The following is a 19,486-nucleotide window of genomic DNA, read 5'->3' on the forward strand; positions in this document are numbered from 1 at the left end:
ATATATTTAGCATCCAATCATTAGCAGAATATGCATGATCATTAGTGAAATATGTATGACCATTAGTGAAAAATGCAGCTGAAATAGAATATAACCATTAGTGAAGATATAGTACATCCTTCCTTGCTTAAAGGCAAGCGGCCAAGATTATGAAATGAGATATATGGCCTTGTCCGCAAACCGGTGGTTAAAATCAAGTAGATAAGGAAAACTCCCTTGGTTCCTCCCTGAGCCCTGGCCAGGCTTCAATGAGATCTAAGAGGAGAGCAAAACCAGATGTTCCCACATTTGAAATTAGGTAAGCTTGTTTATTCAGTGGTATAAAAGCTGGAGCCTCTTACAGCGACCTTGGACACCTCACCTACGAGTGGATGCACTGCGTAGGACCTCCCAATTGCTGGGAAAGATTCTCCAGATCCTCGCTGTAACCGGGGCTCCCCGGCAACTGTGGATCTGGATGATGGCAAAGTATTAGGGCAATTAGCGATGGATCTTTCTTTACTGCTATAGTCTGTCAGATGTAGGAGTGACTAGGTGTATTACCTTGTCTTGTTTAATTCTTGCTGTATTATTTCATTTGCTATTTATTTCACTTACTATTCTATTGCTTTAAACGTAAGTAAAGATAAACTCACTTTAAGTAGGTGTTTGTGTCCTTTGTGCTGACCCTGTCTATTGGCAAAACAGGGGGCAGGGGGGGAAATTCCTGTATTCTAGTGCTTTGTTTGCCAATCAATCAGACTCAGAACATCAGAATGTTCATGTTAAAAATGAGATGCTGAATACACACTGCAAGATTTACTGGGATGTGCTCTATGGTATAATCAGCACCAGTATAAAAAGAAGCTGAAGTAACAATAAGGAGGAAGAAAGGCTCTCCTGTGCTGCTGTTTTGAGAGGACCCACACCTACACTCATCCTTGTAGCCGCATGCTACAAGTAACACCTGTATAAGGACAAGGAAGCAGAAATTAGGCTCTAAGGACCCACGGTTCTACTGCTGGGAGGAGTGTCAAGAAAAAGTGAAACAAGGTTTCCACCTAAAAATGTTTGAGAATCACTGCTTAATGCTAACATAGGCTAAAGTCATTTTGCAAGGGACCGAGCACTGAGTTTTTACCTCCCTCTGTGATAATAGGCACGTATGTTTTAGCTATATCCACACTCTGCTAAATAGTAGCATACGTTGTTGTTCCAGAGGTGTCCACACATCAGTTAACTGTGCAACATGAGTAACATAGGGTGATTTTTGAAAATCCAACTTCTACAAAGCTTATCTTTCAACGTTCCTGGAAGTTTGTTGGTTCTGTATTTCTAAAACATCCACTAAATTAATATTTAAGATGGGAAGCTATTGAAACCATACCTAAGTGCTCTCCATTCTCTGTTTCACCCTTTATATCTGTGTCCCAGTGATTATCTTCAGCATCATCATCTTCACTTATTGCTGAACTCCAGTCTTTCATCTTCAGTAAGTATTGTGTCAGTGACTACGAAAAAGCCAAACAAAACACAAACAGTAAAAAAACATATAATCAATGAATATGTAGTTACCATTAACACTACTTTTCCAAGATTTCTGTCTTTTATTTAGTTCCCTTAGCAGATTAAGTGAGGCCCACATACAGGATCCTACATCTGATATTACTGCGGGTCAGCAAGTGTGATTTTCAGATAGCCGAGTATGCATGCTTATAGCAGGGCTTGTGTATGTAAAGTACATACATGTAAGAATACACTCCCAACTCCCATGCTCCAAATTTTAAAGAAATTCAGACACTCTATCAGAATTATGCCAGCTTCCAAGCTTCCACGGCTATCAGGCTGCTCCTTTGTGCTGCTAAGCAACCTTTTTTGTTCAGCAGGAAACAAGACGTTAAAGGATGAAGACAGCAAACAAAAACCCAAAACAGCTTAATGCATATTAAGACAAGGAGAGCTTGTTAAAGACTTTCTTGGAACTCAATGATTATCATCAGTCCAAACAATCTAATTCAATACTAGCTGTCATAGTTTACCTTGACTTGACTCTCTTTATTTTTCAATACTTCTTCTATATCCGCTTTAGACGATTCAAACATCTTAGTTTGTTCATTTAGTTCACTAAATCGTTCACCCCATCCTTCAGCTTCTTGTAAAAGCTAAAAAGGTAAACAGCAGATCAGCATGACTGTCTATTACAACCGAGAATCAAGGATGAATAGTACTTGAGTCTGTTATGCATATTATTGATATGTAAGCAGAATTTTAACCTCTCACCTATCAGTAAGAATTAACAGACACAGACTGTAAGACTGTTAAACCTCAAGAGTTGAAAAATAAGGCTTCTATGTTATTGTCCAGTTGCTCTAGCTGCAATAGCTCTCCATTGTAATTAGCTCTTAGGACATTTTTAAACATTTATAAGTAAATTCAGTTAATAGTCCACTCAGTTTAAAAACCCTGATGTGACAATATCAATGGATATAAAATAGTGACAATTTGTATAACAGCTACAAACACCGAGGAATGGATGGAGAGGAGAACATTCATGCCCCAGTATGCACACACACTTCTGAAATTGTACCTGTCTTTTCAACCTAGAAGAGGTCAGTGAGGTACAGAAAACTAGGAAGCTTTTTAGACAGCTGCTATTTAAATTCACATGACTTGCAAAACCACATTACTTCTCCTCTCTCCTCCATACCTCTTAAAGTAATTTTAAAATTTTATTTTAAAAAAGCTTCCCTGTTAATGAAAGTCACAGAAACTGTCCCTAATCTACACCTACTAGTATATGCTTTTGTAGTTAACAAAAAAGACAGGCAGATTCCAATTTACAGACATCTCCCCATAAAATCTCATTTCACAAAAATACTTTGCAGCACTAAAGGGGTTAGTACACTTAAGCACCAGTTCATTAAAAATAGCCACTGCAACATATTAACTCATTAAACCATGCCTTCATATTGTGAGAACAAAACTGAACCGATGCAAGTTTCCGTTAAGACAAAACATGCAGTACAAAAACATGGGGTACAGCACAAAAAAAATTGTGTTAAGAGTCTGTCAAAAGAATATTGCTTAAAGTTGCACAACAGGCAACCAATTTAAAAACAGTCAATGTACAGAAAGGAATAACTAGGTTGAGCAACAAGAACATAACAGCCAGTTATACTAAAAATAAAACCAGAAAATGGTAATTAAACAGGGGAACTGCCATGCAAATAGACAAGCAAGCCTGAATACTACTTATCAAAGATAAACTAGAAGGCATAAAGCAAAAAGTATATGACTAGAATTGGATGAACCTCACTCAGCACACAACTGCACCTTTCAAGCAGTAAAAGCCATGTATGAATTTGCAGCATCATGCAAACTACCTATGATGGATAAAACAAAAATACTCTTTATGCTAATACTGCCCAGAAAATGTACACAGGCAACTACTTTTATCATTAATTGTCACCCTCAAAGGCAAGCTATACTTTAAGAGATTCCTTCTTCACGAAGCCAAAGAAAATAATTTGACATCAATTTATGTACCTGTAAGAATTACAATAAAGAGAAATAGCAAGGATTTGCAATGATCTAAAGCAATATATATTTCTGATGTTCCTGCAAAAAACAAGACACAGAAAGTTTGGAGTTCATTAACAGTTCCCTTGTTCAAACTAAAAGGCCCAATCCTCTCTCTGACACATCATAAATCTGAGACAGCACATCTGTTATAATATTTAAACTATGATGTGCCAGAAGATTATGACCCATTAGTGCAAATGGACAGAGGAAGAAAGTACTCTACTTTCTGTGAACAAATAACACCTTTGTTACCTTTTGTGCATAAGTGAAATTCCATCTTAAAAAAACAAAGTAAGAAAGAAAAATAAAAAAGGGATCTAATACAGCAAACTAATTCACATGCTTACACAACCTCACAAAAGCAAACACAAATAAGCAGATACTCTCTCCTCCTTCCTTATCAGGTACCATCAACTCTCATCAGGTTTATCAAAATACAATATACACAAATGTCTCAAAATACTAAAAACTGCAACAAAGCTCAGTTAACAACAAAGTGCAGTAATTAATCCCAAATAATATGGTTAAGGAACAACCATTCCCAGGTTATTTTATCTTGAACGAATGCAAAGAACCTTAGTTTTATCTAGGAACCTGGCAAATTAATTACACTCTGGGAGTTGTTTTTACTGATTTTTTTTTCCTGGGTTTGCTTGATATAAAATGATTGCCTATAAAATGTAGAGTCATTGTCAGCACTCAATATTATCTTACTTTAAGTACTATTTTTTACTAAAACGAAAGAAGATTCTTTTCACACAAATAATTGGATTATTTCTGTTTGAACCCAAGACATTACCAGAGAAAAACCAAAAAAATCCCTCTCTATGAAAACTCTGTGTACCGATTCTCAAAATTTATTATGTAAGTATACTGTTACATTCGAAATAAAGCACCAAGACCAGACCCTTCCTCCTCACAGAAACAAAAAGGATGTATACATTAGACAAAGACTCCCGAAGGAAAATAAATATCAAGCAACTTTGTCTCACGGTGCTAACACCAAATCTAATGTTTCTACACTCATAGCACCCAATAAAATTGCCTTTTTTTTTTTTTTTGTAGTCACAAACATGTAATCCTAAAATTAGAGGAAAATACAAAGTTTTACTGATAACAGAGTTGTCAGAACTTAAATATTCCTCCTGCAGATCTTTTATTTCCAGTAACCTTTTTTCTTTATTCTGAATCACTAAGTCTGACATGCACAAGGTTTTGATGGAGAGGACTAAAGCACTCCCCAGCTTTTTATCAGACTGCTAAAAACCAACAGGCCTGTACTTCTCCTCCTTCCCCCCAACAAGATACCTATCAGGTTACTGTTCAGACAAGGAGATCACCAGTTAGGAAAATAAGCACATAGCCATTAAAAAACCCCAAACCACCCAACCCCTGCCCCACCCCAGCCCCAAAAGCATTCCATGGAACATTTAGTGTTCCGAGATATTTTTTGTTAGGAAAAAAAATAGAATAATTTCATTGTAAACCAGTTACTGCACAGGACAACTATTGGATACACTGAACTTTCTAAAATAATCAGCATTCTTTGGGATCTGGCTATGGCACAGAGGAAAATAAACAGCTAAAATTTGGGAAGGAACAGTCTTTTCTGTCCCTTTTTATTACCTACCTAACTTTTCATTAATTCATCCACAGTTGTACTACAGTAAGTTTTTTACCTGCCTTTTGCATACTCTGCAATTTAATTTCTGGATCAAGTATAAGCATTTTTGCTCTGCTTCTGTAAAAGATTCTAGCTGCAGACTTGCTCAAATCTTTCTGCTTTCCTCTAGGTCTCAGCAAAATTCTTGCTAGTCTTATATTACCACATGCTTTCTTCCTCACTCTATGCATGTTTCCCCACAATATTCCTCTAAATACTAATTTCTTTTTTTATAACAGGACTATTTCAGACAAAGTTATTCCAACAATCATTTTAAAGCCATGTCCTCATCCTCATACCATTTCCTAGAACACTCAGGGGTATTAACAAACATGTTGAGGGTGAGCTCCTTGGAGAAATCATATCTACACAGCGTCATAAGAAAATAAAATATCGTAAGGATAACTAGGAAGAACCTACCTGTTTCTCACTTTCCTGAAGATGGCAGTTTTCATCTACTGCATCTTGAACGGATGTCTTGAGTCTCTCTGTATTAACCTGATATACTTTTAAGGTGGACTTGGCCTAAGTGAAATAAAACATGTTGTTTAAATAGTATAGGTGAAGATGTAAGCAGAGTCACAATGGTCATTTGACTTACTTTCTTAGGTTTTGCAGCTGCGTTCTATATTTTCCCATATTTTCCCTACAGTTTCAACAGTTTTTCCTGACTGTAGTTTTGCAACACTATATATCATGGTGGAGTAAGACAACAAAGAAAACACAAGGTAACTACTTCCCAATAAATGCCAATCACTATATGAAATTCGAAGTTGCTAAATCAAGTCACACAAAATTACTCAGCCTTATAAAGTATTTTGTTTTACACAGCATATTATTTCTGCACCCTTAATAGAAAAAAAAAACAACCAACCAAACCCCTAAACAGCAACTACGTGCAGAACAGAGAAATTGCAAAGATTTGAAAACAGAAACTTGACTGGACATACCTCATCAATTTGTGACTGTATAGATTTTGCTTCATTCTCTAAAGACTCCACTTTCTTCTGAATTTCAGCCACCTGAAAATTATTAGTTGTCATATAGCTTCTTCCACAGATTTGACCAAAAAGGACTAGGCAATTAATAAAGTCATTTTAATTTTCAAACTAAGAAGGTTCTACTACCAAATCAGTAAAAAAAACCCTTTTCTTCTCTGGTGTATTTTCCTTTATGGGTGTCATTTTTCTAATATGCTACAGGCAGTATGACAGGACTCTATTTATTCTTACCAAGTTATCATTTTCTGATTGCTTAGATTTTTCTTCTTCCAGTTCTTTTTCTAGATTTTCGATTTCTTGGTTGAGTTCCGAGTTTGACTTGTTCAGTTTCTCATGCATTTCCTGAATCAAGTTGTTTTGACAGTTAACATAAAACATTTGACATTAATTATATATGAAGACAAGTACGTCTTAAATATGACAGCAACGTAAGTTTAACAAATTTCACCTTATCAAGGATAAATCGCAAAGTACTCTAGAGACTCTTGCATGCTAACAAAACCTGTACAGGATCTGAGGTGCAGAATGAAATCCATTTGGGGTTTTGTTACAAACATTTTATAAAGCCCATTAGGTATTTGATTCAATTTTCCAGAAATCTTTTACAAATCTGTTCTCAGTTTGAGGGATATAAACAATGTAGTGGTAGATTTTGTTTACATGTATGCTCCAGTAGCCTATAAAATATATTTGAATTAAATGTGATGTGAGAAAAAAATACTCCATGCACTATTCACTCTCCTAGAAACAGGAACAATTTACTTTCTAGAAAATGAAATACTGTCTAATATACCATTTGCTCTAATATCAATCACTTTTAATGTAATTGTTACAAAGCCATCTCATTTTAAATGCCTCACTTCTATATCATTTTCAGTAACTCAGGACTAAAGTAACAATGCTCTCAATGGAAACAATTAAGGTTTTGGGGTTTTGTTGGTTTTGGTGTGATTTTTTTTAATAGTGGCAGCATTTTCCTGAAGTACTGCCTTAAATGGTAGAAATTAATCATTTGCACTTATCTTTTTACCTCAAAAAAAGATGTGTCTGTTGATTCTCTCATAACATTACCATCCTTCAGAGACAATTCTAAATCTTCAAACTGAAAAGGAAATACCTTACATCAGAATGTACGTAAAGAACTGCTTAAATAATAGCATTAATTCATGATGCTCTAATCTGAAACATAGCCACCATCTAAACATTCACAAATGCTCCTTGCTGGAAATCAGGAAAGCCTTAGCCCTAGTAGGTTATTCCAGTGACATAAAACAAAGACATTTTAAAATTGCTTCCAGTGAAATATATCATATTATGAGTTAAAAGGTAGAGCCTGCTAACACCTTGGTGCACTTAAAGGCACTGACAGGAAGAAGCAGTTAAAGAACCATTTTAAAAGCTTTTAAAGATCTTACTTTTAGGTAAGTGTAGTATTTTAAATACTTGATAAATAGAACCGTTTTCTGTGACACATCTGAAAGCAATTAAGTGAGGACCATTACCTCTTTTTTGCAAAGGCTGAGTTTTTCAAGAATTTTGCATTTGTCTTCAACTAGTTCAGCAATTTTATTGGCAAGCTGTTTTTCCCTTCCTAAAAAAAAGGCAGGCAGTTAAGTGTTGCAACATCCAAATAATTAAAAGAAGAAAAAAAAGAAGAAAGTCATACTCCAAATAAACAGTATTAAAAAATACGCTTACCTACATAAAGTCGACTTCTAACCTGAAATTAAAAAAAAAGAATACTGAAAACATCTGGTCAATTACTCTTGCGTAGTATCTCAAAACTAATCTTTTAAGCTGTGGTTCCATATCAGTTTAACCATGAAACTTAAATGCAGTATATATAAATACAGGCTGCTGTTAAAAATGAGCAATTGCATCCTCTGCTCTTATTCCCTCCATGGCTGTGTGTTTCCCCTGTCCTTCTCCCACTCTAATTAAAGAGAAAGAAGAAGGGAAAGGAGGATAGTTTTCACCTGGATCACTTTGACAACACACCTCTGTCTAGTAATCACATAACCGTGAGTGCCAACACAAGGTGCTAGTGGATATGCACAGCCAAAAGATAACAAAAGGGGAGGGAGAGGGGAGCTCCACATGACAGCTCAGATGTAACATCCTATAAAGACACCCCCACCCCCCCACCCCCAATACATTATAAACACAACAGAGCAGCAGTAAGGGTACTACTTGATGGGCACCCTGCCCAGATGCAACTCAGTGGGAAGTGCCAAATCAGCAACTGCCACGTGGGGTCTAGTGCCCTAGAATCAAAATCTAACCAACTGTGGGATAGAATTGTCGCAAATGGCCTGGACAATGTGACAGACGCAGAACTTGGCTGAACCCACACAAAATTTACAACACAGCATTCCTCTCAAGGCTGGGCCAGGATCATGTGCCGAACATACAATGGGTCCCTCAGATTTTCCCTGTTTCTTCCTCATCTAAAACCATGGTAAGGCCAGGGAGTCCAAGTAATAGAAAAGGGAGGAGAAAGAAGCCAAACCAAGCCCCATTAGTTTTGAGTAAGTAACCACTAATTCTTCAAAGAGCAGTCAGTGTAGTTTTAAGAATGGATGACTGAAAAACCTATCATTAACTTCTGTAATATCTAATGCCTTGGTCACATGTGCAGGAGGAAAACAATACTAGGGGTACTGCTTGACTTATTTCAGCTGAAATGCCTCTTTCATACCACCTAGAAGGATGCTGCTAGAAAACAGAAGGAATGACCCGAATTACAGGTACATTAACTTATACAAATCCCCTTCCAAACAATCTGAATTGCTGCTGCAGAATAAGGTGGCATTTTTCCAGATCTGAGTTGATGTCAGAACCCTAAAAATGCAGTTGCTCATATCTAAAAAACTAAACAGCTACACAACCTATCTTCAAACATGAGCATCATTACACCAAGCACCAAAATCACATTCTGTCTATTAAGAAGTATGTAAAAACTGGGGAGAAATTCAGAATACTGAATTATGGACAGTGACCCCATTTCGTTAGTAAGGAGAGTATGGTAGGCAGCTGTTATTACGCAGATCCTTACTTACTCACAATAGAAGACAACCCTTACCTCAAAAAACGTAATCTGATTTGTGCATTAAAAGGTTTCAGTACCGTGTTTCTCAAAGTCATCAGCTTAGTACTCACCAACAGCACACAGTAAATTGGTTCACTGTTCCGATAAACAGAAACAAGGTCACTGTCCAAAGTTTTAAAAGGTCTCCCTTGATGGGAATCCATCTGGATTGCTTTTGCTTAAAATTACCTTGAAAGACCTGAGCTGGCCTGGCTATAGCCAGGGTAGTCACAGAGACATCAATACACACAGCAATACATACGCCCTAGGGAAGACCTCTATACCCCGTGAAAATAATTTAAGGCTGACTTTGAAAGCCTGGTGTAGAAATTACAAAGGGACAGAAAAAGGAAGCCTTACTACAGTGAGTTTCATTGCATTTCCTCTAACGACAAGTCAGTCGGTACACCTCCAAACACCTACTGTCTTGACAAAACTGACTACTTCTCAATTTCTCTTTTAGAGGGATTCTAAATTCCATCACAACAGATTTAAAATGCTGAAACAGTATATATCTCGAACAAAATACCAACTTCAATTCAAACCATTAATGCACTCTACACAATCTGCATGTAATCTGAACACTTACTGTGCTGGTTTTGTCTGGGATAGAGTTAATTTTCTTCATAGTAGCTACTATGGGCTGCGTTTTGGGTTTGTGCTGAAAACAGTGTTGACAATTCAGGGATGTTTTCATTACTGCTGAGCAGTGCTTACACAGAATCAAGGCCTTTTCTGCTTCTCACACCACCCCTCCAGAAAGTAGGCCGGGGGTGCACAAGAAGCTGGGAGGAGGCACGGCTGGGACAGCCGACCCCAACCGAGCAACTTGATATACCATATGACAGCACACTCAGCATGTAACGCTGAGGGAAAAAGAAAGGAGGTGCCACGTTTGAAGTTGTCTCATTTGTCTTCCCAAGCAACTATTAGCTGTGATGAAGCCCTGCTTTCCTGCAGATGGCTGAGCACATGCCTGCCAACGGGAAGTGGTGAATGAATTCCTTGTTTTGTTTTGTTTTGCTTTGCTTGCACACACAGCTTTTGCTTTACCTATTAAGCTGTCTTTATCTCAACCCACAAGTTTTCTCACTTTTCTGATTATCTCCCCCATCCTGATGCAGGGGGAGCGAGCCAGCAGCTGCGTGGTCCTTAGCTGCCAGCTGCAGTTAAACCATGACACTTACTGACTGGTAACTTCTATACAGGAACAAGAGAATTGTAAAGGCTCCAACAATGCCAGCACAAATCACTATTTCCCACGGGAAACCGTACAGATCAGGACCAGGTCTCATGTCTTCAGGGAGTGAAGCCACAGCCTGAAAAACAACGTAAAAAGCTTCAACTAAAGGAAAACAGGTTAATATTTTCAACAGAAACAGACATTAAATGTTGACTTGGTTTACTTCCAAGGCTTGCACATCTATTTTTCCTCAGAACTCTGAGAAAATGGTTAACATAAGCCCTTGATTTTTAAATTATATGTTTACCAAGTGAAGAAAAAAAAAAAGAAAATAATAGTTCCAGCAAGATATGATGATGACTAGATAAGGCTCTTAAAACTTTTCCTTCAGAACCTAACACCTACGGTAAATTCTCCAGTGAGTTGTCTACATGTTTCACTGTTGGAAGAATCAATGCTAATAAGAATTTTATGATTTACTGGTAAAAAAATCTGCTCAACCAAGTTCAGTATGTTGGGTTTGTACAAACACAGTTAATGCTTCAACACATTTTAAACACTTAAATAACTCAGGTTCTATTTGCAAACGGATGTCACTACTTACTCAAAGATATAACCTGCTGAATGCAGCTCACGTACTACGTGTGCCCTCTGTTTAAGAAAGTGTTACTGTGCAGCAAAGCCTTAATCTTGATTTCTTTAATAAACCGGTCAGGCTGCCCCCATCTCAGGCCAAGAGGGGTGTGCGTGCATGTGCCATCAGGGAGCCTTCGTGCCACCGCTTTGCCTTTTAGAGACCCCCATTATTCTCGACCCAGCGGCCACAGCTTCAGCAGGACGGGCGCGGCCCGGCCCCGCCACAGGCCGGTGCGGGCCGCTTCCCTCAGGCCCCAGCCCCTCGCCGCCCCCCGCAGCGCCGTTTCCCCCAACACCGCTGCACAAGCCGCCGGCCCCGGGCGGAGGCGGGTCCCGCACTCACCCTGCGAGCCCCTTCCAAGACCCAGCCGCAGTAGCGCTGCGCGCTCTCCCGCAGGCCAAGCCAGAGGCTGGCGGTGGCAACGTCCAAAGCATCGCCGCGGCCGCCGGCAGCCATCTTACCGCGGGCGGCCGCCCCGGCCCTCCGCCGCGCGGCCCCTTCCGCCTCGCCGCTTGACAACCGGCCTGTACCACTGCCGCCGGGCGGGGGGTGCAAACCACGGAGAGGGGGGAGCAGCGCGGGCACAAGTGGGAGCGGCCGGGGGGGCCCGAAGGGGGCGGCGGGCTGTACCACTGCCACAGGAGTGGGGGCGCAACACCACCACCGGCGGGAGGGAGCGGGAGATACCACCGCCGGGGGAGGTGTAAGTGCCATGGCGGCGGCGGGCCGCAGGCCTCACCGCTCCTCCTCGGCCCGGGGAGCGGGGTGCCTCCGGGCGCGGCTCCGAGCTCCAGAGCCGACGGGGCAGCTGGGCCGCAGGGGTGCCCTCCCCGGGGCAGCCCGGCGGCTCTGGGCTCTCCCGCACCTCTCCCGCCAGACCTTGCCTTCGCGTCACGGCCGCAGGCGGGAAGAACCGGCCGCTCCCCTCGGCGAACGCACGGCTCCGGCCCCCGCCCGCCGCACCAACGGGGCCCCGCTGGCCAGGGACCTGACCCCGCTCCCCGTCGGCGTTCTGCGCGGGGAAACTCACCTCCCCGCTGGAGCCTGCTGCGTCCATCCGCACCCGTGTCTTTACAGAAATAAAACTCTTGAGGGCTAGACTCCCGGGGAGAGGCCTGGCTCCGGCCGGGGAGACGTGCCGCCTGGCCGCCCTGTGCCCACACCGGGAGCCGGCGCCGCCATTCGCCCGGCGGGAGGGCGGGGAGGGCAACAGGTGGGTGAAGGACCGGCGGCCGCTTGCGCAAGTGCCTTGTGTACGTGCGCAGCCGGTACCGCGCCCCACGGCCGCCGGGGTACCGCGCCTCACGCTCGGGGCAGTTCAATATAATTTAACCTAGTTTTCTTCAGCTGAGTTTGTTACAAATCCATCGTACCGGGGCTGCTGATACACAAATGCACGGGAAGATGCGAGGAACGGTAGCTGCAATGCCACTTGGCAATGGGTTCTTTATCATCATTCACCAGGGCTGTTTTTGTATTCTTTTTTTCCATAACTATTTTTCCACATGCACCCTTTTTTCCCCCAACATACACTAATTCTATTTTTGAAGTGCAAGGTGAGCGACTTGCCTGCAAAGCTGGTACCAACTAAGAGACAATGATGGGCAGAATGTGCAAGTGCCTTTTTTGGCCGTATCAAACAATGCAAGAATGATTTTGGCCATACAGTGAACTATCAATGAGTATTGAAATCCAGTCTGGCTCATGAGAGGGGGAAAAAAAAAATCCTTCAGTTTTCCTGTCCTAGGCTGCAATTGAGCAGCATTTACATTTAGCATTTACATGGCCAGAGTCTATGTAAGTACACTGGAAATCGGGAACAAATGTATGTGGTTCTTAAACATCATTTATCCAATCTAAACAAAGTTAAACCAAAGTACCGAAATTAATGAATTTTACCATATACCACTTCACCTGATATTACTCTTCGGTTTAGAGGGGACAGTGCAACAACATCTACCTTTTCTCACATTCCTGTGGCCACATTGTTGCCTATGCAGTTATGTCCAGTACTGTCCACCTTCACTCTGTTCCTACATTTTGATACTTAAAGACATCCCCATAGCAATCATAATCCCATTTTGTATCTTACATATTTGCTTAGAAAATTATTTTTTAAATGCAACTATGAACTATGGGAATATTTGGGAATCAAGGCTTTGAAATTACCTTTTAATGGAATTATTCTGGTTATTTTACCTATTTAACACAAACTTTCTAAGTCCAAGCAAATTTAGTCAGTACTGTTATGGGAACTGGAGGGAGCTGTGAGTTTCATGTAAAAAACCCACACCAAATGCTGGTATTTTGACCACAAAAGTGTTTTCCTGGCTGTTCTGTAAAAAAAACCCCAGCACACTAAGCTCATCAGATACTGCAGTGCAAACTCTAGAGGCAGATGAACAGTAGCTAACCTGACATTTTCTTATTCTATCTCATTTAGGTTCTCAGATACCCTCAGAAGCAAGGGGAAGGGGTTTTTTTCCTTTCTTTTTCTAGGGGCACTTTGTTGCAGAACACAACCAATAACTGGCTTAATTTTGCACTAATGTCAACATTGTATCACATAAAGAACTCTTACCTTTTTGATAATACTTGCGAATGCTGAAAATACAGATTTTATTGATTCCCTGATCTCAAGAGCATTTAAGCAGAGAAGTATCTGATATATCCAGCCTCCTGGTTTGTTCATAAGGGGGGGAAAAAAAAAAAAAAGGTTTTACATTACAATTATCAATATAATTCCAACCTTCTTTTTAAGATTGCAGGTTTATTTTCCTTAAAATTAAGAAACTTAAACTTACCATTACTTGGAACATAGTTCTGGATGGCATCTGAGAAAGGCTTTTTGACATCAAATGGGAAGTCAGCTACTGAACTGTCCATTTTTTCTTCAGAATTTACTGCAAGAATTGCTATTGCTTTTGAGTGTTGGTCACTGTCACAGTCCTTGTCTGCAGCTGCATTCATTTCATACTCCTCTGGTGTTTCTTCTAGCAGCTTTCTTCTAGTGCCTATTCCTGCAAATAATTGTGAAAGGAAGTCATGTTTATTTTCAAAGGATTCAACTTACAGGCTTTTATAAGATATTAACCTCTACAGAGGTTTTTTATTTTTATTTTCCTCAACTTAAAGCCAAACACTGGACCGTTTACATTGGAGTAAAAATATGCTATGCATTTATGATTGAAGAAATGCTTGTTCAAACAAACTGGAAAAAGCTTTACAAAAAGAACAATTAAAAATGTGATGTAGGATTAAAGATTAACAACTTTCCACAGTCTAACACACTTCACTGTGAAATACAAGAAACTACAGGCATGCTTGTGCAGAAGGCACCCAGCTTCCTCAGTTTCAGTGACTTGGAGCAAATTGCCTGATGCCAATGAAACACCATTTTCAAAAAACCCCACACTTTGCTTGGCCGATGTGAGAAAATAAAAATAAAATTAAAAATTAATTAATTTTTTAATTCTATGCTTCAAGCCAGTACTGGCCAAAGATACACATCACAAATAATAGTCCAATAGTCAAAAGTGAGGAAGAGTAGCTGGCTTTTAACTGCTACCATTGCATTAACTAAATCTGCACTATTAGATCCTCAAAATATCATAAGTAAGTCATTAACTACTATTAGTTAGGTGTGCTACCACTTCATTTCCAATCACCAGAAGGAGACAGTGTTGTAGCTGTTGTATTTTTTTCCCTCAAACGAAGCACATTTTGTTCTTGCTACATCACTGATAGGGAAGCATTAGCCCAGTACCTTTAGCTGCAATTTGGGCTGCACACTTAATTGTTATAGCAGACAAAAGCTCTGGCAGCTCTAGAGGAACATTCCTTTTTTCCATACATTTTTCTTGCCCAATGTTGAAATTGCGCCCCTTTGTGCAGACACAATCACCTGTTTCCTCTGCAAAGTGTTGTCCTTATGTGAGTTAAGCTGTGATTTCGAAGAATCTTTTCAAATTGCTGGTGCAGCTGCATCAGTTTGCTTCCCTTGCAGAGATGCTCTGCAGGTTGCTTAGTATCTTAACTTTAAATAAAATTGTTGGAATGTAATCCACAGGTTTGGTAAATCTGAGTGTTTCTCATACAATATTTGCCTGGTTTTCCTTGGGTTTGGGAACGTGAACTCTGTCTGCCTTACTATGGTTTTGCCAGTTTGCTTGTTTTTGCTGGATTCTGCAGCAGTATTTTTTCCAAAATGCCAAGCTGTCCTTCCTCAAATTTATCTTGCATTATTTCTAAATTGATTTAATCATTTTCTGCATCTTCTGCAGATTTAGTAGTATCTTTTTCTTGTTCAGATTCCTTTTCTCTTAACTCCGTCTCATTCTTCTGTGTAGCATGTAATTCTACCAGCCCCAGTGTCATCCCTATTTTCATTTGGGTTTTTTTTTGACAAAACATGCATCCTCAAACTCTTTTTCTATAGGCTTAATTATTAGTTTTACTAAATATATTTTCAAAGAACCCTGATGGTCTAGTAAAAATACTATCCGGAACCCTTTCTGTGAGAATATGATTTTTATTGTTTACGTTCCTGGACTTGGACTCTCTTTGATTTTCAGATTCTTTCTTTTTTTCTTTCTGCCTCCTATCTTGTTTTAGTCACAGCAATTAATTTTTCAGTATTATTCAGTTACAACAGTGTCTTCTTTTTCAACATGTACTTTATCAGCCAGGTTTCTGAGCAATCCCAGGTTTCCAAGATCTAATTAATCTGGTTTTTTTTAATAGCAATCTGAATTTCTAGTTTGAGGAGATACTAATTGGACATGCTATATTTTTTTTCTTTAAATTTGTCTTCTATTGTAGAAAGCTTCTAGGGTAAAAGTTCATACTCAGTCAGGCTAATACCATGTGACTGCTCTGTTGCTTTTGTTGTTAATACATTTTCTTTATAATTTTTTTTTTTTTACTTGAATTCAGTTGAAGACTTTGGTATTATTTTGTCTTTTGATGATGTGTTCCAAAACGGTTTCATTTTCTATGTATTTGTATCTTGCACTGTTGTAATGGCCTGATGTGCCTAAATCTGATGTTACAGAATAGTCTTTTCTTTTACTATATCACATGTAATTTTTGTATTTCTTTCTAAGATCTGGATTAGGACTGTCCTCTGACCCATTCTTTGGTACCAGAAGCTCATGTTGGGAGCATGAATCTTCCTGTGTTATTTCTGCTTCAACTTTCTGATGTTGCATGTTTATAGGAATTTTTTCAGTTTGTAGCTTCTCTCCTGAGAGGCAAGAGCACCAAGTGTTGTCCTGTCCTTTACTAATCTGGTAGATTTTGTTGGGTTTTGGTTTGTTGTTTTGGTTTTTTTTTTAATTTTTATTCTGTTATTTTGCACTGCCAGCTGAAGAGAAAGATGATTCTTTTTGGAGGTATAACTCACCTCATTCATTATGTTTGGCTTCAGTTTCTTTTCATAATAGTATTTTATTGAGGCTTAAATTGAGGCCTTTTTTATTATTATTATGGAAACTTAGTTCTTCTATTCTCAGCAAGCAAGTTTTACCTTCCATTCTGAAACTCTGTAATTCTCCAAGTGACCAGTTTCTTCAGAAGTTTTGGTGCCTGTTAAACTGAAGCCACTAGATGAGGGGTAAGGAGAGAAATGTTGGTCTGCAATCAGTTCTTGGGACTCCTCAGATTTCTGATCCTGTTCATCATTCAAAATATCCTGACTGAAATCTTTGATGATGTTTTCATAAAACCCTAGTGGGTCGTTTTTGTTCCCTGGTTAGTGAATTTTCTCTTTTATGTCATCATCCATTTTGAACTGGCTTTTTGATACTGAATTTTGATCTGTGTCACATCATTTGACTGGTTCTCAGATGTTTCCAAAGTAAGACTTTGTTCGCTGTCCCATGGGTCTTCTCGATGCCCAGATGATTATCTGCAGTTCCTGGTAGTTCCCTATAACTTGGTAATTTGTTTTCTGAATTTAGAGGTTCTTGTATACAAGTGTTGAGGTTATTTTGTTCTTTTTGCACTGTTTCAACTGTTTCCATTTTTTATTCTCCCTGCAGATGAGGTATAATTTCCACTGTATTTTCAAAATTCAATTTTGAAGGTAAATACAGAGAATCTTTGGAGACAGAGTCATTATAATAACCTTTTATATCGGTGTTTTCCTGACCTTCACTACTCTTAGAAACATCATCTTTAGCACTGGAGTAACTAAACAAGGGTACATGCTGTCTTTGAGATACTTCAGGTTGCACTAGTGTTTCAACAGATAAAATCTGGAAGCATCACTATTACTAATTTGACAAAATGTTTTGCTTTTCCATGACTGCATTCATTATTTTGCACAGCTAGCGAGGAACACATTGCTTTCTTGGATTGCACCCTCATCTTTTCAGACAACTGCTCGCTAACTCTCTGATTTACTTGTTATTATTTCCTTGTAATATTTCCTTGTGGTTTTCAGTTTGAGGGGCTTCTTCACTTAAAAAATATCTTTTTTTTTTTATCATAATCTTGCAAATTCTGCACTTGGTCTTTTTTGGCTGTTGAATTCTGAAACTCTGTCTGCAAAACGACTAAAAGAGAAGGAATGGTTCTGTTCTTCAGCTATGTCAGGATTTTCTTCTGTATTTTTTGTGTCTGAGGGATCACAGTTTTGAGGTGGGCTAGGAGAAGAAGAAATATGATCTGATGCAATTGTTTATGTGCCTGTTGATTATCATACTTGTCCATGTTATAATTAATAAAACTATTAGAGGTATTTGTATACCAACCTGAATGGTCATGTCTGCTGTCTGACTCCTGGTTTCTCTTTTTTGCTTCAGTGTTTTCCAGCAGTTGGCTTTTTGATACAAAGTCTTGTTCTGAACTGTGAGGTTCTATTGGCTTCTCTTTGTCACCTGTTAGTATATCAAAAGAGGATTCTCCACTACTTGACATGCTTTTGGTGTCTTGAAGGGTATGCACACTTGCTGGTATCTCCCCAGGATTTGGCATGTTACTGTTTGAATCTGTTATTTCTTGTGCATTCTTCTCTTCATCTTCTTCATCTGTCACTGCTTTAACCATCTCTTTTGATTCTTTGTCCATGTGCGATTCTTCCTGGTCTATAGTCTGCACTTCTTCATCCTTATTTGCTTCATCCTCTGTTTCTCTGCTTTGCTGGTCTTCCATTGCAATTGTATCTTTCTCAGCAAGGCCAAAATTAAGAATATTACTTAAATCCAAATTAAACCAATTCAGTTTGGATTCTTGGCTTTCGCTCTTTTCTCCTTCTGTCAGTAACTCTGTGACTGTTGTTTCCTGTTCATTATTGGAGTGTCCAGGCACACCAGAAACATCATTGATTGGTGATTCATTTTTTTCTGATGCCAAACCAATGTCCACATTTTTGTCAGCAAAATACAGAAGGTCTGTCAATCCACCTTGAAACCAAACAGATGCTGGGGGTTCTTGTTCCTCCTTGTCATTTGGCTCCTGTAAGTCATTTTCAGCAGTTACCAATATTTTTCTGCCTCGGTATGTATTTTCTTCCAAAGATTCAGTAATGGCTGTTAAGGGCTCTTCATCGCTTTTACTTCCCATGGTAAACCATCCTGCAATCCAACTGGACTGAGCTGGAATGGTCTCTAGTGGGAGACTGTTTTGCATTTCTTGCTCTTCGGTATCATCTTTTCTGTTCTCATTTTTTCTAACCAACTTTTTGCTTGCCGACTCCTCCTGAGTGTGAGATTCTGTGGAATCATTTTCAGAAACCGATTCAGCTCTTTCTTCCTTTTGCATGGAGTCTTTTGTATGTTTGAAGAGTTCATCTTCCTGCAGCTTTGATTTGGCATCAGATGATGAATATTCTCTTTCTTTGTTGTGACCATGTGATGTGCTATCTTCATTTTCAAGAGTGTACTTATCTCCGTGAAGACAAAGGAAATCAGTTTCCTAAAAGAACAATATTAACTTTTAAAATGTCTTCATGTGTAATTTTCTACAGTACTGTGTAGCACAGCATTATATCTTTATTCTCTTTCTGTGTAGTTACATGTGTGTGCAGCTTTACATAAGGGACTGGAAGTAATCATATTATTCCTAATGGTTCTATATAATTAATTAAATAAAAATTATTTTAGAGGACAATAAACATGTAAATGGAACAATAATGAAAAAAATATGGTTTGAATTATCTGAAATAAAATATGCATCGACACTTGAATTTCTAACTGAATATTAAAATTTTCAGTCGCTGTGAACTACATTGGAAAATCTGGTGATGTTGGTTTACCCTAGTGAGCACTTCAACTTCTTCCACGATAAAAACTTCCTCAACCTTCACAGCATCTTTTGGGAAATATCCAAAATCCTTTCCTTTCTGTAAAAA

The 19,486-nt window shown here is 39.2% G+C and overlaps 1 protein-coding gene across 8 annotated transcripts in view; it reads right to left on the bottom strand.

Annotated features, from left to right (window-relative positions):
* The window catches only part of MIA2 (MIA SH3 domain ER export factor 2), a 42,342-nt gene that overhangs the window by 19,659 nt on the left and 3,197 nt on the right, over window positions 1-19,486 (bottom strand). For 3 of the 8 annotated variants that reach the window (XM_056347817.1, XM_056347816.1, XM_056347818.1), the window contains exons 4-16: window positions 19,391-19,477; window positions 17,889-19,050; window positions 13,938-14,153; window positions 13,715-13,812; window positions 10,501-10,632; window positions 7,924-7,945; window positions 7,728-7,816; window positions 7,256-7,327; window positions 6,457-6,567; window positions 6,175-6,246; window positions 5,645-5,749; window positions 2,019-2,141; window positions 1,367-1,490 (exon numbers count right to left, since the gene is read on the bottom strand). In XM_056347817.1, coding sequence (XP_056203792.1) covers window positions 1,367-1,490; window positions 2,019-2,141; window positions 5,645-5,749; window positions 6,175-6,246; window positions 6,457-6,567; window positions 7,256-7,327; window positions 7,728-7,816; window positions 7,924-7,945; window positions 10,501-10,632; window positions 13,715-13,812; window positions 13,938-14,153; window positions 17,889-19,050; window positions 19,391-19,477 — 2,413 coding nt within the window. Of the gene's footprint in view, window positions 1-1,366; window positions 1,491-2,018; window positions 2,142-5,644; window positions 5,750-6,174; window positions 6,247-6,456; window positions 6,568-7,255; window positions 7,328-7,727; window positions 7,817-7,923; window positions 7,946-10,500; window positions 10,633-11,475; window positions 11,762-12,163; window positions 12,335-13,714; window positions 13,813-13,937; window positions 14,154-14,899; window positions 17,681-17,888; window positions 19,051-19,390; window positions 19,478-19,486 lie in introns of those variants that run through there. The other 5 variants (XM_056347821.1, XM_056347822.1, XM_056347819.1 and 2 more) reach the window with 5 other exon arrangements.

The sequence above is a fragment of the Falco biarmicus genome, chromosome 7, assembly GCF_023638135.1.
Source record: "Falco biarmicus isolate bFalBia1 chromosome 7, bFalBia1.pri, whole genome shotgun sequence".
NCBI lineage: Eukaryota > Metazoa > Chordata > Aves > Falconiformes > Falconidae > Falco > Falco biarmicus.